Raw genomic sequence first — 14,293 nt, forward strand, 5'->3', positions numbered from 1 at the left:
TATATAGTCAGAGTCTATGTTCAAAAATTTCTTGGATAAATTCTTTTTTATCCTCTCCTATTTAGTTATGTTACCAACCTGATATACATTTAGGTTCATTTGTTTCTGTTTGAGTTCAGTTTTAGCACTCTTTCATCCTTGTTGATTTCATTTTATTTTTTGAATATGTGAAACATTAACATGCTTCAAAAGTCAAAACTCTGTTTTAAAAGTATTCTCAGAGAAGTCTCATTCCCTTCCACCCACTGTCACCTAAGAAAAGGTAGGTGGCATCACTTAGGCACCATCTAATCATTGCTTTAGAAATTCAATGAATGGACAGTTTTGTGAATCAATCACAAGGATATTTTTTAAATGATTTTATACATTCAGAATGTGTTCAAACATAAATATATATATTATTATTCTCATTGTTTGAGGATATGTTAATGTATACATTTTTGAAAAAAAAAAACACAACACCTTTATCAAGCTTTACTTGTTCATTTTCACGTGTGCCTCAGTTGGGCACACAGTGCAAAGCTTTGTAAAACTTTAGGTTGTTTTGTTGGGCACAAGAGTGAAGTAAGTCTTGCCCAAGCCTTGTTTAATGTACGACTATGCATATGTCTGAGGTAGTATGTGTTTTGTTTTGTTTTTTTCTTTAGGCAGTGGTAGACGCCAAGAAGTTAATCCTGGGAGGACTTGAGAAAGCGGAGAAAAAAGAGGACATCATGATGTACCTGCTGGCTCTGAAGAATGCCCTGATTCCGGAAGGCATCCCACTCCTCATCAAGTATGCAGAGTCAGGAGAAGGACCCATCAGCCACCTCGCTACCACCAGTCTCCAGAGATACGATGTCCCTTTCATAACAGATGAGGTAATTTCCCCAAGAATATTTGCAAAATTTACAAAAGGAAAAAAAGCATGCCTAAATATAAGTCAAATGCAAACACCTTTGAAGTCATCCCATTTTTTTTTTCAAACTACCAACCTCTCTTTCCTGTTTAGAAATAACTCTTAACTTGGATTTAAGGTTATTCTGAAGTAGCTCACCTTTTGAATATAAAATATCCTATATCCTGAAGTATAAACATTAAGGCATAGCCTCTTATTTTAAGAAACAAAGTATTTTTATAAATATCTTTATTTCCATAAGTGCTAAGATGCTGTTAAATTTTTGACATGGAAATATCCTGGCTTAAGTATTACCGTGTTGGTTCCTACAGCTACCTTTTCAGGAAGCTATCTAAATTAAGTTTTTATTAAAACAGAGAATGTTTATAAACCTCATGAAAAACTGCCCACTGAGAGTGGTATTTCCAGTTTGCAGCTAAACGCCTTCTCACCAGTTTTGTGTCAAAGCTGGTGGGTGCAAAACATGATGGTTAGGATCAGGGGCTTTTGAGACAGACAGATCTACCTTTAAATTCTACCTCTCTTCCCTTCCTAGTTCTTTGTGTTTAAGTTGGTCACTTAACTCCTATAAACCTGAAAACACCCAGTATTTGGAGGAGATAGAAAAAGGCAAAGGGAAGTAGAATTGAAAGAAATATTTATAAATGCCTAGTACAAAACACTACACACAGCATATTGTAAGGCAGTGCTAGTAACCAACGGAATTATTTGTTGCCACAGAATATTATTTTGGAAATCTTCTTTGGCATTAATGTTTTATTTAGAAAACATTCCCCTGATGTAACTTATGGACTTTCAGTGATAATGATGTGTCAATATAGGTTCGTCAAATGTAACGAATGACCACTGTGGTGCAGGATGTTGATAGAGGGGGAAGTTATGTGTGCTGTTGGGAGGAGGGATGAGGAGCAGATATGTAAAAGAATTCTCTGTACTTTCAGCTCAATTTTTCCATGAACCTAAAATTTGTCTAAAAAATAAAGTCTATTAATTTAACAAAAGAGAAGGGAAGAGTCTGAGGTACTTCCCTGTAAGGAAATGTCAGCTCATATAGCCATCTCTCCCCAGAGCCCCCTTGCCATATGGCAGTAGTATCTTTAAAAATTTATATTAGTTAGGTAACATCGTGATATGCTACCATAACAAAGGGGCCTCAGAATTTCAGCTTATCAAAAATGTATTTCTCATTCATGCTATGTCTAAGCTAGGTAAGGAAAACTGTGGTCTTAAGTTCACTACAGTAGTGGAAGAAAGAGACAGAGAAGGCATACCAGCTCTTAACTGACTCAGCCCAGAAGTTACCCAAAGCGATTCTGTTCATAATCCATTAACCAGAAGTATGGCCCCAACCTAACTGCAAAGGAACCTGGGAAATGTAGGAACGCATGTGTATTTTAAGAGCACGGACTCTGCCTGCCACCATATCAGTTTAAAACATCTAGATATGCACTAAGTTTGAACATCTTATGAACAGGTAAAGAAGACTTTGAACAGAATATACCATCAGAACCGTAAAGTTCATGAAAAGACCGTACGCACCACTGCAGCTGCTATCATTCTAAATAACAATCCATCCTACATGGAAGTAAAAAACATCCTGCTCTCTATTGGGGAGCTCCCAAAAGAAATGAATAAATACATGCTTGCCATTGTTCAAGACATCCTGCGTTTTGAAATGCCTGCAAGGTATGATACAGTGCCCCTGTCTCTGCTTATTGGAGCTTATTTGTATATTTGTGTGGTACATGTGTGGATAACGATAATGGTGTGGTCATTATGCTAGGTTGTGTTGCATGAGCAAAGAGTCTGCCACATTTCCTATAGGAGGGCTATATAGTGGACCAGATAAAACACCTTCACTTTGGCACTATGATTTGGCATTCCAGGTATGATTTTTCCTCTAGGTCTCCTGTTCAGTCGGGTAAATATTGGGTTGTCAGAAAAGTCATGATGCGTTTTTGCAACAAAAAACGTAGAAAAAATAAGTCATGACTTTTCCGACAACCTAATAGATATTACCAGATGTTAATCATGTTTTAAAATCCAACTACATTTTTCATAGGACTGTTTTTATCACTAGCACAACAAAATGATGTTAAGTTCTCACCTCACGGTCTGTCATCTTTAACTTCCCAAATGTTCGAAATCTTTGAAGCCTCATATGTCACAGATCAAATGAATGTACTATTTCAGTATAAAACCGTAGGCATGGCCCATGTTTAAGGACTATTCAAGGTATGAAGAATGGGATCAGCAGGCTTCATTGCTTTCAGTTACTCTTACTGGATTCATCTTCTTGCCAGTTCCCAAGTCTCTTCTGAATTCACTGATGTCTCGCTTCCAAGTGGCTCCCCCAAAGCTCTCTACACCTCCTCCCTGAAACAGAAGGTCAGAAAAGGAATTTCCGTTTCCCCTGAGTTACACGCAGAGCATGACCTCAGAAAAGATCAAATTTGAGCATTACCAGTTTAAAAGGAAAACAGATGTGAGTGAGGTTGGAGAATAAAGAGAAGTGGAAAAAAAAATTAAAAGGCAGTAAAAGATCGAAGGGAAGAAAAACAAGGAATAAGAAGGAGGAAGGAAAAAGAAACAGGAAGTGAGTGGGAAAGAGAAAAGAGCAGGACAGTGAGGAAGAAGGAAGGAGCACTGGTGAGGGACAGGAGAAGCCGAGCCCGTCTGCAGCCATCCATGACTAGTCAAGGATCTGACTTCTGCCGTCGCTTTGTTTGCTCTGCGACACTGGGCAGAGGAGATCCTGGGTGGATTCGCTGCCCTTGTCTCGTGAACCTAGTGATTCAGGGGCAGTAAAGAGGAGGCAGCGGGGTAGAGATCAGCCTAGGAAAGGCGAGGAAGCCATAACGAATACTGGGTCAGATTCTCAGAGCCTAAAACGTTCGAGTTGGAAGAGACATTAAAGGCCGTCTTGCCTGGTATCTCTTTCAAATGTGGGGTCTAGTCTCCTGGCAGGTGTGTTCAGACTTTCCTCCCACCCCTCCAGCGGCAGGAGGATCGCCTCCTCTGAAGGAACATGTATCGTTGTTCAGAGACTCACCATGACTTCTTTGAATGACTGAAAGCTTCCTATAGGCCCTGGTTTTATCCCTTGAGAAAGCCGCACAGGGCTAATCATGCATCCACCTGCAGGCCCTTTGAATATTTGAGGACAGCTGTCATGACCCTCCTCATCTTTTCTGCTCCATGCTAAAATCTTAAAACTTATTGATATGGCGGGGGGGGGGGGGGATCCTATAAGGTAACCATTTCCTCTCAATAATTTTCTTTCTTAGATCTAAGTCCAGATTTTTTTAGTTGATTAAAAAACTATTTTTTGTTGTGTTGTTGTAATTTCATAATGACTGATATGATTAGGGTGAAATAGTCAGGAATAGAAAGATCTCAGCACTTATTCAACAGGTAGATGAGGTCGAGGCATGAGTTCCTTTAGAGGAGACAATGACTTATAGATTGTATGGGTGGAACTGAGCTGTTTCCTTAATTGGAAACTGCATACGCAGAAGAAACTTCTGGAAATTTACTGTTCTATATCATTAGCCAGTGATAACAACATTGGAGGGTATGGCAAATATTTAAAGAAATTTTGGCAACCTCCTCAGTTTGGTACAGCTTTCCTTAAAAGTGTATACTATTTCGTGATAGAACCATGATGATCCAAAGAACATGTGCTTCTCACCCCTGCGATATGTCCATCAGCCAGCTGAAGCCATCTCATAGCTGGGTGTCCTCACGTTGCTGTCATTTCGATACCAGACTAAATTTCAAATATCTGAGGCATGGAGGAGAAAGCCCTCATCCCGATGCTGGCACTCCAGCTGGCACCTCCCCAGTCTTGGAGTGGCATGAGGAAAATATGCTCCCCACTTTTTTCCACTGAGGATTTGTGTTTTTTTCCAAATCTGACTTGGGGAATAGCCATTACAACAAATGTGCAGCTTTTTCCTTTTACATGTTGCAGCAAAATGGTTCGTCGCGTTCTGAAGGAAATGGTTGTTCATAATTATGACCGTTTCGCCAGGAGTGGAGCCTCGTCTTTCTATACTGGCTACATAGAACGTACGTAACCCAGGAAGGGGTTCTCCTGTCATGTCCTTCCCCAGCTCGGTATTGCTGGAACTGTCATTAACTTACAGGGGTGTTTTTGTTTTTGTTTTTTTGTCATTAGGTAGCCCCCATAAGGCATCTACTTACAGCCTTGACATCCTTTACTCTGGCTCTGGCATTCTCAGGAGAAGTAACCTAAACGTCGTTCAGTACCTTGGGAAGTCTCATCTTCATGGTAGCCAGGTAACTCATTCTCCGTTAATGTTGCTAAATAAAGTATATATGAAATTAGTCTGAGGTAAAATAAAATGTATGCTGATGGTAACACTATCAAATGCATAAGTTAATGGTGACTTCTGTAATATGTCACCCATGATTATATCATCTGCAAGAGGCTGTATGGTTTATAATCCCAGAAGGAATTCCAAATATGAACTAGAAACCTAAATAATTTGATTCACTGGACTTGCCAAACATCCATTTCTCTTTTCAAAGATACACACATTCACAAAATTGAAATCGTGCCAGTATTTCTCACATGTGTTTTTTAAAAATATGCTATTTTTATTCACGGACCTATTCCTCGAAGTCCCAGATATTTAATTCGAGAATCTATTTTCCTTCTCTGGGTGTTTCTATGGAGAAATTGATTCCCCACAATAAAAACTTTCATAATAGAATATGGGTCTCTAAAGAGTCAATCTATGTTTTCCCAATACTGCTAGGAGAGAAAAGAATAAAGCTGACCTCCACCCCTTTCATTTTATCTAAAATTTGGTAACACTCTGTAACTTTTTAATTTGGAAATATGCTTTCTTTTTAGGTTTTATGCAGAGCAAATTATAACCTTCTAAATAAGCTCAAATCATTGAAGCTTGAACAATGATCCAGTGCTATATGAACTTGAGTTCCTATCAATATTATATTACTACACCCTTTTGTAGAACTCTAGTTAGAATACCATGCCTTTCTCTCCTGAGGAATCACCATCTGTTTTCTGATATGCACTCGGAAATGCCAGACGCCCAGTGGTTAAGGGGCTGGGTATGGTGGACAAAGCAAATGTAGGATTCCTATGAATGGTAGCGATCAGGGTGTGAGTCCCCTCGTGGTGATCATCGTTTTTCCTTTGAGCTAAGAGAAAAGGTTGACTTGGAAAGGTGTGAGTCATGGCTTAGAGAGTTCCACACTCTGTCACAGTAGCAGCCTTAGGGTGACTCTCCCAACACCTTTCCATCTACTGTTAGGGGCTCTACACAATAGCTAATTCATAGTGTATGAGACCTGGAAAGACTAAGCGTCTCTAGGATGACCCCAGAAAATGGAGAGCTCATAGCCTTTGTAGTCAGACAGAGGAATTGGAATCCTACAAAATGGATAAAATTATATGTACCCCCACAGAGTGGTTGTGAGGATTAAATGAAGAAAACTAAGCCATATTCAGGCATAGAGCTGTTTTGTTTTGTTTTTGCCTAGCTGCTGCAGAGTTGTGACTCCTAGGAAAGTTCTGGCTGTAGCTCACCATCGCTTACAGAACAGGCAGGGAGCTTGTGTCATGAATGTTATATCCATTTTTCCCTAGGTGGTCATTGAAGCCCAAGGGCTGGAGGGGTTGATCGCTGCCACTCCCGATGAAGGAGAGGAGAACCTTGACTCCTATGCCGGCTTGTCAGCCATCCTCTTTGATGTTCAGCTCAGACCTGTCACTTTCTTCAACGGATACAGTGATTTGATGTCCAAAATGCTGTCAGCATCTAGCGACCCTGTCAGTGTGGTGAAAGGACTTATTCTGCTAATAGATCATTCTCAGGTAATTCATTCATTCTGCATGTATGTATTGAATCCCTACAATGTGCCAGGCGCATGTTAAAGGTGCCCTGTGTTTGGGGAACATAAGACAAAGTTCCACCCATCTTGGAGCTCACATTCTAAGCTTTCAGCCTCTTGGTCTTGTTGCCCTTTCTCCTTTTCTCCCTTGTTCTAGGTGAACAAGGATTTCTTTTGCCTTTATTAGATGATTAAGACAACTCATTGCTGAGGCAAAGAGAAAATATTCGATATAAGTGTAATGTAATGTCAATTATATCTCAATAAAACTGAAAAAAAGAGAAAATACTGATGCTAACATAAACAAGAAATTACGGAGAAAGTAACCTAGGCTACAAGAGAGCAGAGATGGCATTACTCATTCACTTGGTTTTCCTGGGCACGAGGGCTTAGACGGTATTTACCCTGAAGGGTAAATTATACAAATAAGATCTGGGGTTATTACACAAATAAGCTGTTTGAGGCTCCCTGCTCTGCAAAGCACTCCAATAATGTCATTCCAGCTTCAGAGGCACATACCACTCTAGGTCAAGTGCTGACATGGAAGGAAATTTTGGCAGTGGATGGCCTGTCATAGCTACCAGGGCAGATGGAATTACTCTGTGCTCCTTCTCTCTCTGTTTGCCACTAATTGTATTGCTCTTCAGAGAAGGATGCCTGATAAAGTCAGCTTAACAGGGGGATCCTCTTCAGTCAGCAAAGAACATATTTTCCTGAATGGGAGCAATGGGATGAGTTGTGAAAATATCAGTGTCTGAGCTGTAATAAACATCTTTGGGACCAAAAGTAAAAGATCAAAGAGATCACATTAGCTACATATACAAAGCTCTAGTACCTCATTCCTCTAGTTCATAGGCAAGAATTTAAATATGCACTCTGGGTCAAACAACTTTTTTGCAATATTTCTCAGAACAGGCTTCCTTTCACACCAGGAGACAAAAGACAGTTATGATATTATGATCGTCATGGATGGAAGTAGAATAGTCTCCCCCACTAGAGACAGTCTGGGGCTCGTTCTGGCTCCGCATGTAACCTCCAAGCCTGATTTTCCTTTACTATTTTCAGATATAATGCCTACCATGGAATATTAGTATGGGAGTTACATGAGATTTCAACTGTAGAGCTTTAGGATGCAGTTGGTGCTCAAAACTTAGTTCCACTTATTTTATACCCCTAACAAATTAGAACCACTGCACTATGTGGTTTAGTCCCTTCTACACGGGTCAGTGGTCTGTCTGTGGGGGTCCAAGAAAATTCCTCTGTGACTACACATAAGAGTTCTTCCATGATCCCTTTGCTTGAGAGAAATGGAAGCTCTCCAGAAAGCCAAGGCACTCCTCAAAACCCACATTGCAATGGAAATGTTCCCTCCCTAAAAAAGGGACATTTTCTACTAGCACCTAATGTGTGGTCAGTACGAAGGCCAAAGTCCCTATCACAGACCTCTGCTGGGCTGGGTGGACTAATAAGATTATAATTTTTCAAATTGGGAACAGAGAAGGAGATACAAAGAAAGAAATGCTTCGAAGGCAGGGCACACAGTAGGGCTCATTTGGGAGCAATCACAGTTACAGTGCAAACGCAGAACTCTGATATCTTGGTTCTGCAGCTCATAGGCATAGGTTAAAATTTGGACCTAGTTATTGTGGTTTTTCAGGATTATTTGTGTTTCTTCACATTAGTTATGATGCACAAGACAACCCCTGCATCCTATCACAACCACATTTGTTCTAGACTGAAAGTAGCTGTAAGTATTCTTAGGGCTCTCCCCTAGTGTGTCTCGAACTCTGTGCTGAGAATCTCATGGCTTCATCCAAGTGTTTTTCAGAAGGTAGCTTCATGCTACAGTCAGACCTTTTTTGTATACCTGGTTTTAAACCAAGTCCTTTGACTGACATTCCCTGACACATTTTTTTGGAAAGTGGAGATAATGCAGGAAAATCAACAGAATCCTTTCTATCTAAGAAGTGAAATCATGGCATTTTTCATTGGCAAAAACACAGCTTGTTTTGTGTGAGTAGGGCAGTTACATAAAGTTAGTCATGCTGCCAGTTGTCATGAGCCTAAAATCTTTCAAGGAATATCAAGTTAAGGATACTGAGCCGTTTTCTCCCAAACCATTATCATTTTCAATACTGTCCCCAAGCAACCTGACTCCAATCCAGCTGAAGAAGTTTTCAGCCAACATCACCAAAGCTCATGTGCATAGAAACTGTGAGACTCAAAGGCTAAATGCTGTTAAAACAGCACAAAACAGTGAATTTCAGACAACTGTAAAATTGCTTAAGAGGAACTATGTTTGTGAGTATTGTCCCTCTGGAATATGTTGTCAAGTTCATGTTGGCCTCAACATGTTAATTTGGTTTCATTTCATATGTCAAACAACAAGGTATGAAGGTTTAGTTAAATTGCCTTGCCTTCCTTTCCCAGCTTGATCTAGGCGATTCCTGGCACTTTCATATTGCACTGGCAGTTTTTATCGTGCTTCTCATTTGCCAGCAGAATGCAGCTGTCTATATGTGACACTGCGTCTAACTAGAAAAGTGCTAAAGGACTTCAAGAAGTCACCCAGCCCAACCTCTCTCCCCCACCCCAAAACCACAACTGGATTCCTGATGGAGGTGCCCTTATTTTCCGTACTCTGGTGGTTCTCAAATTTGGGTGTATCAGAATCACATGAGGGCTTATTATAACACAGATTGCTGGGCCCCACCCTCAGAGTTTCTAATTCAGTAGGTAGGGCACTTCCATTTCTAACATGTTTTCAGGATGCTGATATTCATTAGAGGACCACACTTTGAGAACATTTCCCTCCCAAAGTGAGGCAGTGATTGAAAGAAAACACTCTTCTCAATTGTCACTTCACTTTTTCAGTATTTTAATTGACTAGATAATTTGGCAAATTAATAATCTACCTCCAGTGATCAAGATTAGAATGTGTTTCCAAGCCTAGAGAAAGACTCCAACATTAACACAAGTCACATGTTTTATCCAGGTAGCAGGAGGTTGAATGTACCTTTGGAAAGGGTTTGGCTAATTGTGATTATTATTATTACTATTATTGTATATTTTTGCCTCTAGGAGCTTCAGTTGCAATCTGGACTGAAGGCCAATTTGGATGTCCAAGGTGCTTTAGCCATTGATATTTCTGGTGCAATGGAGTTTAGTCTGTGGTATCGTGAGTCAAAAACTAAAGTGAAAAATCGGTGAGCCATATGTATAATACTCTATGCAAAAAAACTGTAGAAATATATTTTCAGAATTGTTTAATCTTCTGACTTTTCAAAATCTACGCTTTCTATTTGTGATCATTAAAGCACAGAGTAGGAAGTAACCACGGGAAGTCATTCTTTCCATAGCTTCTTATGAGCAGGTCAGTGCCTAACACAACTCAGCCAAGAATCTTCTTGATTTTTTAAGACTTCCATTGATAGCATGCCTAGTGGATGAGAGGTCCATCTTCTCTCAGTATTCCATTTTAGTAGTTGACTGTGCTGTCAGGAAATTTTACTTTGAAGCAAGCTTTTTTGGCTTATTCTTCTTGTTGGGATTTCAAATTTTTTCTTTTTTGCTGTCTTCAGGATAAAAATAAAATGATAATCACTTCTGTGCAGAATCTAAGTATTAAACATTAAGAGTCCTTAAGTTTTTTGTTAGTGCTCATTTTTCTAAACAAAATGTTCTCAGCTCCATTAGTTATTCTAATCTGCCCTGTCAGATCCAATCAAAAGTACTTTATTTTGAACCTAAAACAATGCCTCCAAACCAGTGTAATAATCGAAAGAATTATTCGTCTGTTTGTTATAATCCTGAAGAAAAGGAAATCGAAATGCAATTGATTTTTACCTTTTTTGGATATTAAAAAATATGGTGAGGCAGAAGTGAGATAGGAGTGATAAAGTTAATTTTTAAAAAATATTTGAATTATGGATGAAAGAATTGAGGGCAATCAAAAGGTGGCATATTTAATGGCGGTCCATGGTGTTACTAAAGGAACCAAAAAATAAGGAGTGGAGCAGGCTATCAGAGGGGTCAGCAATATAATTTAGGGCTTCCCATTGAATCAGTCATCTGTTCCCTCTTTCTGAAATATTTTCTAGATAGAAGTTTCCCCAAATTAAATTGAACTGAATTCTTTGCAGAAAGAAACCAACAACAGTAATAACAACAACATCAAAAATCTGGATTTTTTAAAAAGACACAGTGTCCCTAAGAATCTAGCAGTATCTACATGGTAGCCAATCTATCTTCAAATTTCCATTTGTTCATTTAAAAAATACCTCTTAAGATGTACAATGTCAGATGGGTAATAGACTTATTGGGGTTATCACTTTGTGAGGTCTAATCACTATGTTGTTTTGTATACCTGAAACTAGTATAATGTTGTATGTCAGTGGTAATTGAAAAATAAATTATTAAAAAATAAAAAAATACCTCTTAAGCCTTTGTTGAGTGTAAGCTATTAGAAGATAAAATGAGGTATGCAGGGATTTAAATAACACCACCTCCAACCTACTTTTACATTGATAACAATAGCAGCTGGTGTGCTTTAAGTTGTACAGCAAAATTGAGTATCCCTATCAAAAAAGCATGGACATACAACTCTGATTTAATTGTGAGAGTAGCGTCTCACAATTTCGTTTAAAATCTACAATTAAATTAGAGTGGTCCCAGACACAAACCTTCAACTGGGATTGTTTACCCTCTTCATTTTCATCCAAGCCACTCTCCCTAGTCAATCCAGTTATGTCTATCTAGTCCTCTGGGTAATTGTTGGAGAAACCACCATAACCATCATTCCTGGAGCACCCATTGTACATGCCCCACTGTAGAAACGGTTCTTTGAGATGCAACATTTTAAAAAAAATCTTGGCAACGATAGACTTATGTGTCTAGACACCCCTTAGAGAAGGTAATAAAGTAGAATTGAAATAGCTACATAGAAGCCAACAGAGACACCATTAGCTGTCTTCTTTCTGAGTTTAGACTTTCTTTTAAGGTAACTCAGGCATTTCTAACTTCCTGAAAAGACCAAGTTCCAGTCATATTTTCCTCTTGGCACTTGGTACGCCCATTCCAAACAGTAGTACCTGATAGACATTTCATTCTCACATCTAGAATTGAAGGCTGGGGATGGTTCAGGGGAAGGACAAACCTTCCCTGCCCAGTCTCTGGGACTAACCAGGCCCTGGTTACCAAAAGAACTCTAGCACATGTAGGTCACATATTACTCACTTAAGTATTTCCTTCCAGTCATCAGCGTTATGCGTTTAGACCCTGTGAAATTATAGCTGTTAGTCCAGCTCAATTAAATGGATATTAATAGATGTTTTTCCCCCCAAATCTTTAGGATGGCTGTGGTAATAACTGGTGATATCACCGTGGACTCCTCCTTTGTGAAAGCTGGCCTGGACATCAGTGCAGAGACAGAAGCAGGCATGGAGTTTATCTCCACAGTGCAGTTTTCTCAGTACCCATTCTTAATTTGCCTGCAGATGGACAGGAATGAAGCTCCATTCAGGTAAGAAGCGGCACTCGTGGAACGTTCCAGGGCCGTCCCCACGTCACCAGGAACTTGCACACAGTTTGAGCATACATTTTCAGAAATTAAAAGAAAATGGTAAAAATCCAGGTGAAACATGAATTTTCTTCAAACGAATCAAAGAATAATTGATAAAGCCAAAGAAGATCAGTTTCTAAGACACCAAAAAACCATAATGACTAGTTTATTTGATTCGGGAAATAATATATTCTGTCCAGAAATAACTGATCAAGGAAACAAAGGGATTTGATTTACCATAAGAGTTGCCATGTAGTTTCAGCAAAAATACTGGAGACATATTTACTATTGGCTATCTTCACAATTGTCTCCTGGACAGGAAGTTCAAAACAAAACATCTTCCAATTATTTACCATGGTTTAAGAGCCCAATAAAATTCACAGTTTTTAGGTAATCCATACAACAGCAACTTGACCTTGTGTAAGCTTTGGCTTAAACTTGAGAGTTTGGGATTTTGAATTTTTTTTTTTAAATGTTTTCAGTAGAATTCTTAGTGTCTCGAAAACCTAATATATTATTGTCCATGTAACTTTCCCACACCTCTTCCACTTTAGAGCTTCTCATTTACACAGTGTCCTTTGAACCTTGTAACCATGTTTATAACAGCACTATCATATGGCAGTAGAATGCTTTAGGTCTAGGTAGCACTGACTCTTCTGTTGTAGACGTTTCCTTGACACACTATTAACCATGAAACAATTGGTATACTTAAAACAGCAAGCCATGTCTTACAACATCTCTTTTTTTTTTTTTTAAGATTTTATTGTGGAATTGGGGGAGGGGAACAGACAAGTTGCTGTCCTTTTGTTCTTCAGTCTAGTTGTGGAGGACGTTGCTTCACTGGCCCAAGCTGGCACCATCATTGCGCTCTTCCCGGGTGAGGCAGATCAGTCGCCGGCCTCTGGACAGCCGCTCACTCTGGCTGCTGGCTATACACGGTAGCCCATGGCAACCCACTGCAGCAGGGGCTGCAGTCTACGCCGGCGCCGGCAACTCACGGCAGCCCAGCTCCAGGTCGAGCTGTTGTTCAGCATCTTAGCTGTGGAGGGCAGTGTCACTGGTCCTTAATGTGGGATCTGAACCGCAGCCCTGCTGCTCAGAGCTGGTGCTCCCAAGCGAGCTCTTAACCAGCTGAGCCACTCGACCGGCCCAATTAATGCATTGTTTAAAAAATCAACTTTCCAATGGTCAAAATGCAGTGACCACCAACCCAGGCATATGGCTAACTGGTATAGTTTCACATTTCACTCAGGCCAGAGCTCTGGGCATGTTTCCCTATCAGCATTCTCATCTTAAATCCAGCTGGACTTGCTCCTTACTCAAAAGGGGTGTTACCCAAGGTGGGGCTCCTGCAGTGAGGGGTGGAAGACATAGCAAGGCTTGCAAAGCTTAACAGCATATTCAGAAAGCTGAGAGAGATTTAGTCCTTTATTCCAGAAAAAAATGAATGGCCAACTTCCATATTCCAGGCAGGGGAAAAAGACAGGGGAAAGAGAAAAATCACCGTATCCATGGGAATGGAAGCTGGTAGTCCTTGGCACTCTTTTCCTTTCTCAAATGGCTCCAAAATGGAAGCTTCCAGTGTACACTAGTAACTTGGCAGGTGATGAGTGTAAGGTGACTTTAATATGTGTGTAATGTTGCTATTGTTGTTGTTGTTATGCAGGCAATTTGAGACAAAGTATGAAAGGCTGTCCACAGGCCGAGGATACGTCTCACGGAAGAGGAAAGAAAGCCTGGCGGCAGGGTCTGAATTCCCTCTCCACCAAGAGAACTCTGAGATGTGCAACGTGGTGTTCCCCCCTCAACCTGAGAGCGCTTCCAGTGGTTGGTTTTGAAACTGAGTGGTGATGTTTCACTTGTATCTGTCTTCACAGAAGGGATATGATGTGACACGCCTAAGTGCTTGCTCTCTGAGAGCACGGTGTTTACATTTATTTAAGATTTTT

At 40.0% G+C, this 14,293-nt stretch overlaps 1 protein-coding gene across 1 annotated transcript in view; it reads left to right on the forward strand.

Annotated features, from left to right (window-relative positions):
* Positions 1 to 14,287, forward strand: part of MTTP (microsomal triglyceride transfer protein) — a 54,039-nt gene extending 39,752 nt beyond the window's left edge. Inside the window, exons 9-16 of the mRNA XM_019661645.1 lie at positions 648 to 860; positions 2,373 to 2,584; positions 4,872 to 4,969; positions 5,079 to 5,200; positions 6,540 to 6,767; positions 9,866 to 9,990; positions 12,135 to 12,305; positions 14,011 to 14,287. Of these exons, the coding sequence (XP_019517190.1) occupies positions 648 to 860; positions 2,373 to 2,584; positions 4,872 to 4,969; positions 5,079 to 5,200; positions 6,540 to 6,767; positions 9,866 to 9,990; positions 12,135 to 12,305; positions 14,011 to 14,182 (1,341 nt within the window). The 3' untranslated portion in view covers positions 14,183 to 14,287. The remainder of the gene's footprint in view (positions 1 to 647; positions 861 to 2,372; positions 2,585 to 4,871; positions 4,970 to 5,078; positions 5,201 to 6,539; positions 6,768 to 9,865; positions 9,991 to 12,134; positions 12,306 to 14,010) is intronic.
* Positions 14,288 to 14,293: the final 6 nt, after the last annotated feature.

Source organism: Hipposideros armiger, unplaced genomic scaffold (assembly GCF_001890085.2).
Source record: "Hipposideros armiger isolate ML-2016 unplaced genomic scaffold, ASM189008v1 scaffold_357, whole genome shotgun sequence".
Lineage (NCBI taxonomy): Eukaryota > Metazoa > Chordata > Mammalia > Chiroptera > Hipposideridae > Hipposideros > Hipposideros armiger.